The following is a 14,857-nucleotide window of genomic DNA, read 5'->3' as shown; positions in this document are numbered from 1 at the left end:
CTTTTCAGGGCTGGGATTACAAGTGAGTCCCATCACGCCACACTGGCAGCTATTCTTTACTTCATTTGAGGAAGTTGTGACTCTGCCCTAATGCACAATATTTCTTCCTTTTTTTTTTTTTAAAGAGTAATAGGAGAGTATGACTTGTGATTCACTGCACTGGAGTTAAGCATCTGCTTTCAAGTTTTTCAGGGATGCAAGAGGGAATCCGATTCCAAGTTATAATGGTTCGAACAGTAACAGTAGCCCTATTCAAAGAAAGAAGACAGAAACCATATGGCTCATTTAAGAATGAACAAAACCTGAAACAAACACATTTACAACAATATAACGAAAAACTTAACATGCTGGAAATTAAGATATCTCTTCCAAACATAACAAACAAAAGAAAGAGGGGGAGAGAAAGAAGGAGAGAGGAGAGAATAAGAGAGGAGAGGGGAGGGAAGAAAAATAAAGACAGAGGGGGAGCAAAGTATCTACACAATTGGGTTAAATGCTGAGCTACCATTTGGTTTGGCAAGCATCCAAAAGACCAAATCCTAAAGTGCTGGAACAAAGAATTGCTGAATTTCAGGAGGAAAGAGAAAAGGCTCCAATAAGAGAGTGATTGTGAGGAAAAACATGGAGAAAAGTAGAGTTCACCATTTTGATAATATGGGGAAATTTTCAGGTTGAAAGAGTACAAAGGCCCCAAGGCAGGGACCATGTCTGGCACCTCGGGAAGCAACATACACGTTTGCCTGGTGAATGGGGGAACTGTTCACTGCTACATCAATAGCCCAAATCAACATCTGGCACAAAGAAAGAGCACAGCATGCATATAAAGTAGAGCAGTTACTTCACACCCCATAGAGAACTATGGTTGATTTTTAGAAAAGAAAAAACAGAGAGGCAGGGAGATGGCTCAGCGGCTAAAGGCACCTGCTGCCAAGCCTGAGGACCCGAGTTTGAACCTCAAGACATGTATTATAGTCAAACCAACACAAAAGATTGCCTTTGGACCTGGTGTGTACATGTATACACACACATACGCACAATAAATAAAACAAAGAAACAAATAGTAATTAAAAAATTCAAATATGCCTACCACTGGCTTCTTAAGATTCCCTTCTCTACAGAGATGATAGGCTCACACCACCACAAATAGTTACAGAGTGCTGGGGAGCAAACCAAGGGCTTTGTGGGTGCTAGGTTCTCAATAAAGGTATGTGAAAATGTATTTGTTTTTTTTTTTAAGGGACAGAAACATACAAAAAAGTGGAGCATGTACAACACAGTTCTAGTTTTGTTAAATAAAATATTGAAAACCATCAAAACATACAAGTATATTTAAACTATTATTTAGTATGAGGATTATGGTGGATATCATTATTTAAGGCTTTTTAAATATGGAGTGTCCATATAATGGGGTTTACTTTATATTAAGTTAAAGAGAAGGTGGTTTACATAGCAATATAACCTAAAAAATATTACCTATTATATTAAAAGAGTACTGTGTCTATGTATGTTTGTACAAATACATAGACATACACATATTTTTGGTGGCACACACATGGAAAGATATGTAAAAAGTAACTATCACAGGACAATCTATCTGTAGGCTAACAGGGTAGCTAAAGAACGCAAAAGAAAGATTTCCATATTTCACCTGTGGGGGTGGGTTGTTTTTAAGACAAGCTTGTTATGCTGCCCAAGCTAACTCAGACCCATAATGTTCCTGCCTTAACTTTCTAAATGCTGACATTAGAGGCATGTAGCATCACACCGGTGATAATTTAACTTTTGAGCAATTTGTGCTTATCAATAGGGAAAATTAAAAGTACTTTACCTTGTACCATTGTTCCTAATGACTTCCACAGTTTCTTCAACAAAATATCGGTCCTTGATATATGCAAATATATCGTCACAAATCTCGTGTAAGCGTGAGCGATGGGTAAGGTTGGTCAAGTATAAAACTGGAATAATTAGTGGCTCTGGGAAGCTCTGAAGATTCTGTCTTGCTCTTTTTTCTGATTCAAGTGCTTCCTGATAGGTCAGTCCAGGTCTGCCCGTCACTGCACAACTCCACACAAGGCTGTTGCACAGAATGGTTCGTTCAAAAAAGTCACTGATTAAGAAACAAAAACAAAATCCCATTACCTATCATTTCATAAAATTTACATTATTAAAATCAACACCATTATGACCTTTTCCCTTATGCCACCTCATCAACTTACTTAATAATACAAGACTAAGAAAAGGTCTTTAAGCTCACACAGCAGCTTAAATGTGCTATCAGGGAAGTTGAACAAGCTGTACCAGTTCTGAAATTTGGAACCAAACTGAAAGCAAATTCAACTTTTCTTTTTCCTTTTAATTTTAAAGCATTTTGTTGAAAAGAACTCACAACAAACACTAACATTAATTAGCCATGATATTTTAATAGACCTTAATAGTAGAAATACTAATAAATCTAGTTACCTAACAAGAGAATTACATGATAAAAAGTCAGTCAATAAGCAGTGAAAGAATTCTTAATAACAGGGGCAAACAACCTTACTTCAAGTCTGTGTCTTCCCTTATGTTCTATTTACAGTGTGTGATGACTTTACCTTTGCAGAAAAACAAAATGGAAAAAGGGAAGCAGCAACAATACAGAAAAAAGGAAGGGAAGGTGGAAAGAGGGCGAGGAGGGGAGAACTTGCAGAAGCAGAGATTTTCGAATGCTAACCAGAAATCGGGCTGTAAGCCGGGCCCGGGGCTCACTCATGAGTCATTCCAGCACTCAGGAGGCTGAAGGAGGAGATTTCCAACAATTTCAAGGCCTCCAAGTGAGTTCCAGTTCAGTCTAAGCTACAATTTAAAACTGTCTAAAAAATAAAGCAATGTGCCAGGAATGCTGTCATGCGTCTGTAAATGAAACGCAGGAGGATCCAGGCTAGCCTTAGCTACCTGAGGTCCTATACAGAAAAAACAGCCTAGGGTGACAGCTAGGCACAGGGATAAAACGGCCATCCTAAATGCAGTGCCTTTTGCAACTGCAGTAACTTCTTAGTATGAATCTTTTTTTTTTTTTTTCCGGTTTTTCGAGACAGGGTTTCTCTGTGGTTTTGGAGCCTGTCCTGGAACCAGCTCTTGTAGACCAGGCTGGTCTCGAATTCACAGAGATCCGCCTGCCTGGGATTAAAGGCATGCGCCAACATCGCCTGGCCTTAGTATGAATCTTTACTTTCTAAAGTCTACCTAGTTTTAGTGCAAGAAACTTAGGAAACAGAAAAACTTCAAAGAGAGATTGGGTAGAGAAAAACTCACTGAATACACAAAAGCCCCAACACATATTATAACCATAAAAATGTGTCTTTATGGACATAACATAAGCAGCTGTTCCTAAGCAAAAGACTGGGAAGAAAGGGAAAACTGTGTGTGGATGATTCTAAAACATTTCCATATTTTTGAATTTTTATTTAAGCATGTATGCATGCATCATTTTACAAGGAGGCTTTTCTAAATATAAAATATTAGAAATAGGCAAAAAGTTAATAATGGATATCCAAATGGAGGCTATGGTAAACTTTTGTGCTCTGCAGAGTAAAAACATACGCTGGTCTACCTTCAATAATTACGTGACTATTATGAGCAAGTCATTCTTTTAACTCACACCTTCCTGAACCCTTCTCCCATCAAAGTAGTTAAGGTGCTCTCCCTGTGTCTACTTCTTGGCTAGTTTGTCTATTTAACAGATTATCCCTATAGACACTAGATCTTCAAAGATCATTTGAGGTATGTTTATTAGGATCGTTTCATTTGCACGTGTATCAAGAGAGCAACAAAAATTTTAAGAAAGAAAAAAGAAATCTATAAAACCAAGAGAAACCAATAACAATACAATGAAATTATTATAATAATAATAAGAATATGATGATGACAATACTAGGAGCTGGAAATCTGACTCAGCGGTTAAGAGCCCTCACTGTTCTTGCAGGACCCATGTCAGCAGCTCACGACTCTAGCTCCCAGGAATCATATGCCTTAGGTTCCTGCGCTCACTTGCATAGACCCCCTCCCCACAAACATAATTTAAAAAAGAAATCTTAAAGCCAGGCAAAGGCAGGTGGATATCTAAGTTCAAAGACAGCGTGATCTACACATAGCAAGTTTCAGGACAGCCCAAGCTACACAGAGAAACCCTATTTCAAAAAACCAAAAATAAAAATCTTAAAAAAAAAAAAAAAGAAAACACATATGCCAAGTCAGATGACCCTGGCTCTATATGAAGAGCCTTTATGTTTTGGTGCAATGAGGGGTTATTTTTAAAAGAGACAAACAAGAGCCTTCAGAGGAAGGCAAAATAGAGTAGGAAATACTAGAACATCTTTTTTCAAGTAGTATTAAGGGTTAGATCTTAAAGAAGGCATAAAGTTAAAGAATACCAGTAGGGGTGGTGGGATGGAACCTGTTTTTAATAAGCAATTAAGTTTGTGTCATAATAATTTATTAACTAAGAGGCAAGGATTTAGATAAGTTATTTTTTCAAGCATGCAGAATAAAATGGATATAAATAACATTAAAATAATTTACATTTTTATGTTAAATATTTTGTATTAAGCCTACTACACACATAAAATCGTTTCAACTGCTTAATGGTCCACAAGGCCAGGAAACAGCTTCTGTATCAGCTAAGTTCCAGGGTACTTGGGGCCCACAAGGCATGTAAAATCACTGCAGGGTGACAGTTAAGTTTAAATCAGGTTTCCATAGACACTAGACTTGAACACTGTCTAAAATGTTCAGTGAGCAATGGTACAAGTTCCATATGTAGCCATCAAGCAAGTTACCAGGTGGAAAAAATAGGGTATATGCCAGTGAGATAGTTCAGCAAACTGTCACCACCCTGAGAACCTAAATTTGATCCCCAGAAGCCACATGGCACAGAGAGACTAAATTCACAAGCTGCCTTGTGACTGATAAAACTCCTCAGAGGTACCCAAGCTCATGTGTGTACACAATAATATAGAAATGTAAACTACAAAATGAGACAAAACAGCAAACTGCCCTACTCCTCCCATGAGGTCCCCCTCATCTCCTGCAAAACGTTCATGTTCTTATATCTCTTTTGGTCTCTAGATAGTTCTTGTTACACTGATAGCCTTGTGTGGCTAAGTTATCACAAGAGAGGAAAAGCCCATTACCCTAAAAGCACAGAGCCATCTACTGCACACTGTTGGAGGAGGGCGCTTGGTCGTCCCCGCTGCTCTCCACTTCTTCATCCCGGCCACCCAGAACCGAAACAATCACACAGAAACTGTATTAATTAAATCACTGCTTGGCCCATTGCTCTAGCTTCTTAGTGGCTAACTCTTATATATTAATTCAACACATTTCTATTAATCTGTGTATCGCCACATGGCTGTGGCTTACTGGCTCAAGGTCTGGCATCAGTCTCTGGTAGGGCTATAGGCTTCTCACTGACTCCACCCTTCTTTCTCCCAGCATTCAGTTTAGTTTTCCCTGCCTACCTCTATTCTTTTGCCCTATCAGGCCAAGCCAGTTTTCTTTATTAATTGATCAGTCGTATTCACAGCATACAGAGGGGAATCCCACAACAGCACAACTTCACTTTAGCCCACTTTGTCTTTCTGCTAATACTTGACTCTGCATCATACACATTTAAATATGAAGTTTGTTAATGCCAAATTTAAGAAGGTGGGTTACTGTCTCTTCAACATCTAATTTTACTAGTTTGAGCAAAAAGAAAATGCAAAGTATTATTTAATATGAATAACTTAAGATAACATAAATTACATCTGTTTATGACTGTAATCTTCAATAATCCTCTTTAGGATAGGGATATATTACTGCCTAGAAGCCAAATGCAACCTTCTCTTGGGTTTGATTTCACTGGCACACAATCACATCCTCACTCCGAGGTATTCACTTTCTTTCTCACTTCATTGGTATAGAGTGTGGGAGACACCATGACCAACACAGTCTAAAATATTCATTATCTGGTTGCTCACACACAAAAACATATTTTTTCCTCTTCATCATCATTTCATAAGGAGAAACTCTGGGCTACAAGGTAAAATTTGTTTCTAAAATCTACAGCTCTGGTGAATGTGCTAAGAAACAACAGGCTTTTAATTTGTTAGGGATTAGGAAAATGGAAAGCCTGGTGGATTTAAAAATTAGGGAACATCACATACAATTCAGATGAACACAAAGCGCACTTTACTTAAGGGCTGAAAGTCTTCTAGCCAGATACAAAATGTGGTGAGCTCCAGGACAACAGCAAAGATCTCAAGAATTGCCTTGCCCAAACAAAAATAATTAGCCATATACTAAAAAACGGAATTCCTAACCTGAAATAGACCATGATATGCACAGGCTGAGAAATAGCCATGAGCTTCAAAATCAGAGATCAAAATCTTCAGGAGAAATTGACAAAGATGAGACATGCCCGGACTGGTGCTGGAGGTCAAAGTCCTTACTTAAAATGTTGGATGTGAGCCAGGTGGTGACATATGCCTTTAATCCCAGCACTCAGGAGGCAGAGACAGGAGGATCTCTGTGAGTTCAAGACCTGCCTGGTCTAGAGAGCTAGTTCCAAGACATCTAGGGCTACACAGAGAAACCCCGTCTCAAAAAACCAAAGACCAATTTTAAGTGAAACTCAGAACTCATACTTCAGTGTTGATTTTTAATAGTTTCCCTCGCTTTAAACGTGTTCTTTACAGTATCTTCTATCTAGAATCTCTTTCTGCTCCACTTCATGTCCTGTGAGCTCCATCTCTCAGGGTCCAATTTAGATATTCTCCTACTTGAGGGCTTCCCCAACTCCCAGCAAACATTTATTAGCCTCCTCTAGGATGTTTCCACTCTGCTGGCTTCCTAAGACACATGTGACTTACACACTTCTCACTAGGGAGACAAATGGTCTCAGCATCTTTGAAGCGTCCCCAAAGAAAACTGTCGCGAGTAGACACTCTCAGCGAATGGTCCACATTCATTTGCTTGTGCATTTTGATCATCCTACTACAAATGTAATGTAAATATCTGTGTTTTCTGATGGTCTTAGGCTACCCCTGTGAAAGGGTTGTTTGACCCCAATGGGGGTCACATCGTGACCCACAGGTTGAGAACCTCTGTCCTAAGAGGTTCACCAAAACAGCAAAAAAGACGGTGTCAGAGGAGCACCTAAACAAAGTTCAGCATTGAGGAACGGGACTTAACTAGCTTAAGAATCTGAGGAAGTTCTTCCTGGCAGCTCCTTGAAGGCAAGCACAGGAACAACAGAAATTTTAAAGAGAAAGCTGAAATCACTATAGTTAAGACAAGCAATAAAGTTCTTTAGGATGAATTTTAAAAAGTTTGAGAGTGGCTGGGCAGTGGTGGCGCAGGCCTTTATGGAGACAGGCGGATCTCTGGGAGTTCAATGTCAGCATGGTCTACAAGAACTAGTTGCAGGACAGACTCCAAAGCTACGGAGAAACCCTGTTTTGGTTGTGTGTGTTATGTGTTGAGAGTATAATCACACGAGTGTGTCACAGTGAGTATGTGCAGAGGTCAGCTCTTTCTACTGTGGGTTCTGGGGATCAAATTCAACTCAGGTCGTCTGGTTTGCATTGCAAGTGCTGAGCCATCTCGCTGGCCCAATTTTGTCTGTATTTTGATTGATAACATCAGATTATAATAAATATCCTAAACCCAATTTGTTTGCGAAGAAAGCTAAAGGTGCTCAGACTCCTTTGAAATATGACTTTATTTATTAGGATGTGTGTGGATATTTTGCTTGCATGTATGTTGGTGCACTGTGTATGTTTCTGGTGCTCACAAAGCCCAAAAGAGGGCACTGGATTCCCAACAACCATGAGTGCTGGGAACTGCACCCAGGTCTTCCGGAAGAAGAGCCAATGCTCTTAACTGCTAATCTCTTCAGGCCCAACACTGATTGCTGATTTTCTTAGACAGGGAGTCTAAGTTTTATCAGACCTTGAATCCAGGGTGGCCACTGTTTTCATCACACATACTTACACTCTCAACACACACACACACACACACACACACACACACACACACACACACACACGTGCTCTCTCTCTCGCTCTCTCTCTCTCTCTCTCTCTCTCTCTCCCCCCCCCCCCCACCCCAGACAGGTTTTCTCCATAGTCTGTCCTGGAACTAGCTCCCCTAGACCAGGCTGACCTTGAATTCCCAGAGATCCGCCTGCCTCTGTAAAGGGCACCACAGCCCGGCCACTCTCAAACTTTTTAAAATTCATCCTAAAGAACTTGTGGGCATACTTTATTGCTTGCCCTTGTCTTAACTATAGTGATTTAAGCTCTTTCTTTTTAAAATTTCTGTTGTCCCCGTGCTTGCCTTCAAGGAGTTGCCAAAGAATATATTGAGACCGCCTCTCCTCTCCTTCCTATTCCCCACCTCCCAGGTCTGTCTCTCTCTCTCTTTCTGTTCTGGAGCAGCTCAGAACACCCTCTTCAGGTGAGAAAAGACATCTCTTCAGAGTACCACACTTGTGTCAGCGCTCATTTCTTATTCTATTTAAGATCAGTTTTGCCTCTAACTGGACAGAGTTAAGTGCATGAGCCCAAAGGAAACTAGCAAAACCAAACTGAGAATCCATACAATAGAGAGACCAACAAAATGGATTATTATTTCAATCCATGAAGCTCTGGGGTACTACTGATATACATGTTTTGAATGAAGAAAACTGTGTTAACATTAAAAAGCATGATGTGTTAAGCATAAGAAAGAAAGCTGAAAACAGTAGTGGGGCGCCCTTTAATCCCAGCACTCCAGGAGGCAGAGGAGCCAGGAGGAGTGGGGCAAACCTTTAATCCCAGCACTCCAGGAGACAGAGGCTGACAGATCTCAGTGAGTTTTTGGAGGCCTAGTCTGGTCTACAAAGAGAGTTCCAGGGCAGTCAAGCCTGTTACATAGAAAAACCAAAATAAATAAAAATAAAATAAATAAAAAGTAAGAAAAAATATGAACCATTTAGGAATCTCTGCTGTACCCTAGGAAAAAAGGACCCGTGAACTCAGCAGTCAGCGACATGTAACCAACATATTCCTAAACAGGAGCTAAATACACCTAATTTAAAGACACTGGCTCGAAAGATTATCCACATTCCCTTGAAAAGTGAGTGCTCACCAGACCGACTACAGCTAGATTTCCCGTGTCCCGTCATCGGTGTGAGAACTGGCTGGTATGACAAGCATTTTACCCCACGGTAAACTGATGGCACCAGGTGTGGTGGCACATGCCTGTAATCTCAGCACGCAAGCGCAAGAGGATCTCAAGTTCCTGGCCAGCTTGTCATTCATAAACAGACAGCATTCTTCTGATTTGCCCACTACTACCAAGAGCTTAATCGCGGAGGGGCATAGGAAAGGTCAGTGCTGAACAGACAAGAAAGTGGTGCCATCTACAGAAACACGGCTTGTAATTCTAGCTTCTTTGTGCATATGTCTACAGCCTCTGACAACAGCTAGAGTTCCTCACATAAAATATGAACTAAAATTCTGGTGCCATCAGTGGCTGAATATGTGATTACAACTGCAATCAATACTCTGACACCTTTCCTCATTTACAAAAGGGCTGAATTAACAACAAAGAATTGATGAACAACAAAAGCAAAACGTATTATAAGCTATCAAATCCTTTTCACTGGCTGAAACAAGCTGAACTGTCTACTAGTTTGAGGTGGAAAAGAATAGTAAACTTTACATTCTAAATGTAAACTTTCAATTCTAAGCAGCCAAAAAAAAAGAGTTCAAGACATTAAGTCAGTAGATAATAGAACAAATCATTAGGAAATTATATGATGTATAATTTCTAATATTCAACTATTTTTAGCAACTAACCAGGTAGTAGTGGCTCCGCCTTTAATTCCAGCACTTGGGAGGCAGAGACAGGTGGATCTCTGTGAGTTCAAGGCCAGCCTGATCTACGGGGCAGTGCCAGAACAGGCTCCAAAGCTACAGAGAAACCCTGTCTCGAAAAACAAAAAACACAAAGCAAAAATTGTGTTCCCATCAAAATTACAGTATAAATCTTTCCCTGACTTGAAACTAAATTTTGCACTTTAACGTGTATATTTGCCTACAGTTAATGTGCTATTTGTAATAGGTTTCCAGAAAGCAGGTCAAACAAGAGTTAGCAATTAGTTCAGAAACACGCAGTTCAAACCACTTCAACAAAGGAATTTATACTGTAAACGACCCATTCTGGTCATGGTCTGTCCTAGAGAACACATGGGGTCTTGGAGACTAAAGGAATCAAGCACAGGATACAGGAGGAGGTGGTGACCACAGCTGCTTGGAAAGAAAAGAGGAAGTGGACTACAACAACCCAGCGGAACACTATTTAGCAATGAAAAGTTCCTGACAAACTACTAACGAGTAAAACGTTTGTTAGGAAATGAGAAAGGCTGGAAGCTCTTAAAAAAAAAAAAACCTCTCTAAGTGCAGCAGAAATTTACATTCAAGAAATAAGAAGAAAACTGAAGGAACTGGGTGAGCATAGATAAATATTCAGACAAATACAAGGTTTTTTTCAAACTATAAAAGATAACCTTCAAATCCACACAAACTAATCTGAGATGTTAGTTCAAACAGGCTTCCTTCAGTTTCTCCAGGTCATATACCATCCAAACTAAATGCATTTCACGAAAGGTGACTTTTTACCATTTGAGGGTAAGAGATGATTTTTTTTTCCTTGAAAAATATTCTTGGTTTTTCGAGACTAGGTTTCTCTGTATAACAACCCCGGCTGTCCGGGAACTTGATTTGTAACCCAGGCTGGCCTCAAACTCATAGAGATCCACCTGCCTCTGTCTCCTGAGTACTAGGATTAAAGGCATACGCCACACAACGGCAGCTTTCCATTTTAGTCAATTTAAAAATAATGATTAGATATCTAAGGAGATGATGCAATTTTGTTTAGGACAAATGATCAAGTATCTCTGCTACCAAATTAATAATCTCTCTTAAAGTGTAACTCCCAAAGCCTCAAATACTTCAGCACTAGAGGAGAAAAGATTTTTGTTTTTGTTTGCTTTGCTTTAAGCTATCTTTAAATATTTTAATATCCTAAGATTACAAAACATACAATTGCTCACTTTCTGTGTTGGGATGCCAAATATTTTCATTCCAGCATTTCAGATTTCTCCGTGATTAGAATAATTCATTTCGGGAACCAAAAGTACACCAAGAGGGCTTAATTCACAGATGAGAAAAGTCAAAGTTACCTTGTGCTCTACAGTGAGGGCTGCCTCTTTTGTTGTCTGGGTCTAATTTTGTAACCCAGACTGACTGGCCCAGGAGTCACTCTGTGGCCCAAGCTAGCCTTGGACCTGCAAACCTTCTGTTCAGCCTCCTGGGTACTGCATAAAGGGCGTTTTTGAAAGACTGCTTATATCAGAGGGAAGAAGAGTTTGGGATGTAAGTTGTTTCCCGGTACTCTTAAGTTAAAAAACAATCAGAAATGCTACTAAGGACTTTAGCTTAGACTTTAGAAGAAAATATGAAGACATAACCTTGTACAGTTAGCCAACTCAAATCCACTTACGAAGTTACAAGAGTGCACTCAAAGTAATAAAACAAGTCCGTACAGGAGCTCAGGGAGATGTGCACTCCTACTTAAGGTACTGTTTGGTGAAAAGTACCATCTAGTCCTCCAGATAACACCTTTACCTGTAACCCCTTCTAGGGAGCTGAAGGGAGGGGGTGTAACTTGGAACTGACTTTTCCCTATCGCTCTACTTTCTCAGGCAGCCGCAGGGTTTGCCTGAAGACCTCCCTGGATCAAGCCTTCCTCCCCCCAGACCCCCCCCCCCCACACACACACTCTGAAATCCTCCTACACACCACGTATTTGGTTGCTATTAACACACGGTTTCTAAGCCACAAAGAGAGGCTGCGTGGAGGATAAGACTGTTCCTGTGACTGATCAATTCGGGTCCCTGTTTGAAACCGGATCGCTGAGACCAACTTCTTTAAGGCTTCGTGTCACTGAGCGAGCGGAGCTCTTGGCTCTACCCGGCAACGAACTGAAAATTCGGGAGCTGAAGCTACATCTGCAAGCAGCAGCTTCGGGTTCTTATCAAAACAAAAGCAGTGGCACACGTCAGGCGGCCCACATGCGCGGGGAAGTGGGGGGGGGATAAAGAGGCGACAGACTGTGGAGCTGGAGTTGAACTTGTCTGTCTAACCCCACCCCCCCAACTCCCACGGCCGTGCGCTCGCCTACACGAAAGCAAAAAATGAGGGGCGTCCGGGGGGCCCCAGTAGCCTCCCACTCCTTTCCCCCACGCTCGGCCCGACTTCTTCCTCGCCGGTCTCCCGGGGGCGGAGACGCCGAGTTCCCCGGGGACGGGAGTTAGTCACCCAGAAGAGGCGGTGACAGAGCGCGGCTCGCGTCGCACACTCCCAGGCCTAGGCGGCGCGGAACGCGAGGCCGCCGCTCGGGACACCCGTGGCCCCAACGCCCCCAGCCCCGGTCCCGGTTCTCCCGGCCAGCTGAGGAGTCCCTCGCTGCTCAGCGGAGCGAGCCTCCACTCCGGCCCCGGTCCCTCACCTTCGCCCTGGCAGCCCCCACTCCCCCTCCCCCCCAAAAATGTCAGAAGCCACGCGCGACCGCGAGTAGCCAGTCCCCGGGGCCGGCTGTTTCCTGCCCTCGGGGTCAGGGATTCCCTCTCCCGGCTGCGGGACGGCGGCGGAGAGCGGCTGACCCGGCGGGGATCCCGGAACCGGCGAGCGCGTGCGGCCGGCCGAGCGCGGCGGGCGGGGAGGGGCGAGCCGGGGAGTTTCCGCCCGCCCGCCCGCCCGGCGAACGCGGCGACTGCGAGCGGTCCCCGGGCCTCCGCGGGCCCCGCCGCCCGCCGCCCCACGCGGTCACGGCGCGCGGGGGAGGGGCGGCCCGGTCACCCGGTCGCGAGCCTCCGGGAGAGACGAGAGGAGAGACAGACAGACAAAAGGGCGCGGGGGCGGCTGTCCCCGCTGCCCCGGCGCCCAGCTCCCACTGCCCCCGCCACCGCCGCCGGCCTTACTCGTAGTGGCGGAAGATCTCGTTGGTGACTTTACAGTAGAAAACTTCCTCGTCCGGCCGCAGGTCCCCCGGCGGCTTCTGCCTAACGAACGGCTTTCGGTGGAGCAGCGGCATCTCCCGGCTGCGCGCGTCCGCCCCGCGTCCCTAGAGCAAATTGGAGGGAAAGGAAAGCCGGTAAGGTGGGGAGCGCCGGGGTGAGCTGAGCTGCCTTTTGTGTGACTGACGCGCCCCGGTCCTCCCAGCCGCCGCCGCCGCCGCCGCCACCACCAACACGGCCACCGCCGGGGTGCCGAGTCAGTCAGTCAGTCAGTCAGCCGGGCGGCCCCGGCGCGCCCCGCGGGCGCCTCACAATGGGGCGGCTGCCCCCTCCCCCAGCGCCGCTCCGGGCCGCCGCCGCCGCACCGGGACTCGCAATGTGCTAGACGCCGCGCCGACCCCCGCAGCAGGGCGGCCACGGATTCCCCCCGGGCGCCGCGGCGCTTTGTTCCCGGGTGCCCGGGACCCCGGCCGGCGTGCCCCTCACCTGCGAGCGCCCGCCCGCCGCCGCACCTTCCCACGAGGAACGCCACGAGGGCCCGGCCGCCCCGCCCCGGAGTCTCTCCCGGCCGCCGCCGCTCGCACTGCCACTGGCCGGCTCGGCGCAGGGGGGATCGCGTCCCGCCGGCGCTTCCCCGCCTCTCCGCGCTCCTGGGAAGTTTCTGAGCTACTTTCGGCTCCGAAGGAGGAAGAGCCGCGGGGAGGAGCTTTGCGCTTCTCGCTTCTACCTTTTTATTGGCTACTGGATGACTTTTACAGCCTGTCACTGATACAGGAAGAGACGGCGGAGAGCCTGGGAGAGCTACATTATTAATTAATGGAGCAACCCCTCGTGAAGAATCAGAAGCATCCTCCATGTTTGAGATTATCAGCCAGAAGATCTAGGGAAAGCGCCAGCGCTCCCGAAACACATGGCTGACAAAGTAAAGCCCTCTTCTCTGCCAGTGTGCTACCGGCGCTCAGCTCTTCAAAGGGATTCCAATTCCGATTTAAAGTGCTTTTTGAAGAAAAGAAGCGAAGGAAAAGAATTAAGGAACGAAATTGCTAAAACTCTTCAAGTATTTTGCATGCGTAAACATCCATCTTGAAGAAAGTACCTTTCTTGACACCAGTTCGTCTTAATACTTAAAACAGTTCAAAGATTTCGATAGCTCAGGGAAAAGGCAAAAGTTTGAAATGTCATCACACAGGATCCCCCACATATTTAAAACTAAACACATACTTTAAAAAACGATATATACACCTCTAAGTAATTTAAGATCAATGTTTAGTTCAATTAGAATCTTAACGATGTTGAATTTACTCCTGAAAAGAAATCCCATAAAACGATTTTCCCATATCAGTAATTTTCACTAATGCAAACAATTTTAATGTTTATGAGACTTAGGGCTTTTGAATTGAAAAGAATATTTTAAATTAGAAATCATCCAAAATGATTTTTAATAGTCTTTTTGTTACCACTCTGCTATTTGCTTATTTGCAAATTAGCATGTAAGAAGAAGTCTCAAAATGGTTCTGAAGAATTGTTATTCAATAGAATGTTACTTTACTTTTTTAACTAATACTGTGAAATGACTTCAGAAACTGGGATCTTCTATAAACTATAATGTCTATAACTATAACTTTGAGGGAAAAATAATCTGTTTAAGTCTACTTAACCAGGGTTTTTTTTTTTTTTATTTTTCGAGACAGGGTTGCTCTGTGTAGTCCTGGTTGTCCTGGTACTCACTCTGTAGATCAGGCTAGCCTCAAACTTGGCGCCACCACCACCACCAGG

At 43.8% G+C, this 14,857-nt stretch overlaps 1 protein-coding gene across 2 annotated transcripts in view; it reads right to left on the bottom strand.

Annotated features, from left to right (window-relative positions):
* Baz1a (bromodomain adjacent to zinc finger domain 1A) overlaps positions 1-13,693 on the bottom strand; it is a 74,896-nt gene extending 61,203 nt beyond the window's left edge. The window contains exons 1-3 of one of the 2 annotated variants that reach the window (XM_041658598.1): positions 13,568-13,693; positions 13,046-13,188; positions 1,829-2,107 (exon numbers count right to left, since the gene is read on the bottom strand). In XM_041658598.1, the coding sequence (XP_041514532.1) occupies positions 1,829-2,107; positions 13,046-13,158 (392 nt within the window). In that variant the 5' untranslated portion in view covers positions 13,159-13,188; positions 13,568-13,693. The remainder of the gene's footprint in view (positions 1-1,828; positions 2,108-13,045; positions 13,189-13,567) is intronic. The other variant, XM_041658599.1, reaches the window with a different exon arrangement.
* Positions 13,694-14,857: the final 1,164 nt, after the last annotated feature.

This window comes from Microtus oregoni, unplaced genomic scaffold (genome assembly GCF_018167655.1).
Source record: "Microtus oregoni isolate MIOR12 unplaced genomic scaffold, Mior012 000009F_ref0000495, whole genome shotgun sequence".
Taxonomy (NCBI): Eukaryota; Metazoa; Chordata; class Mammalia; order Rodentia; family Cricetidae; genus Microtus; species Microtus oregoni.
This window is presented reverse-complemented; position numbering and strand designations above follow the sequence as displayed.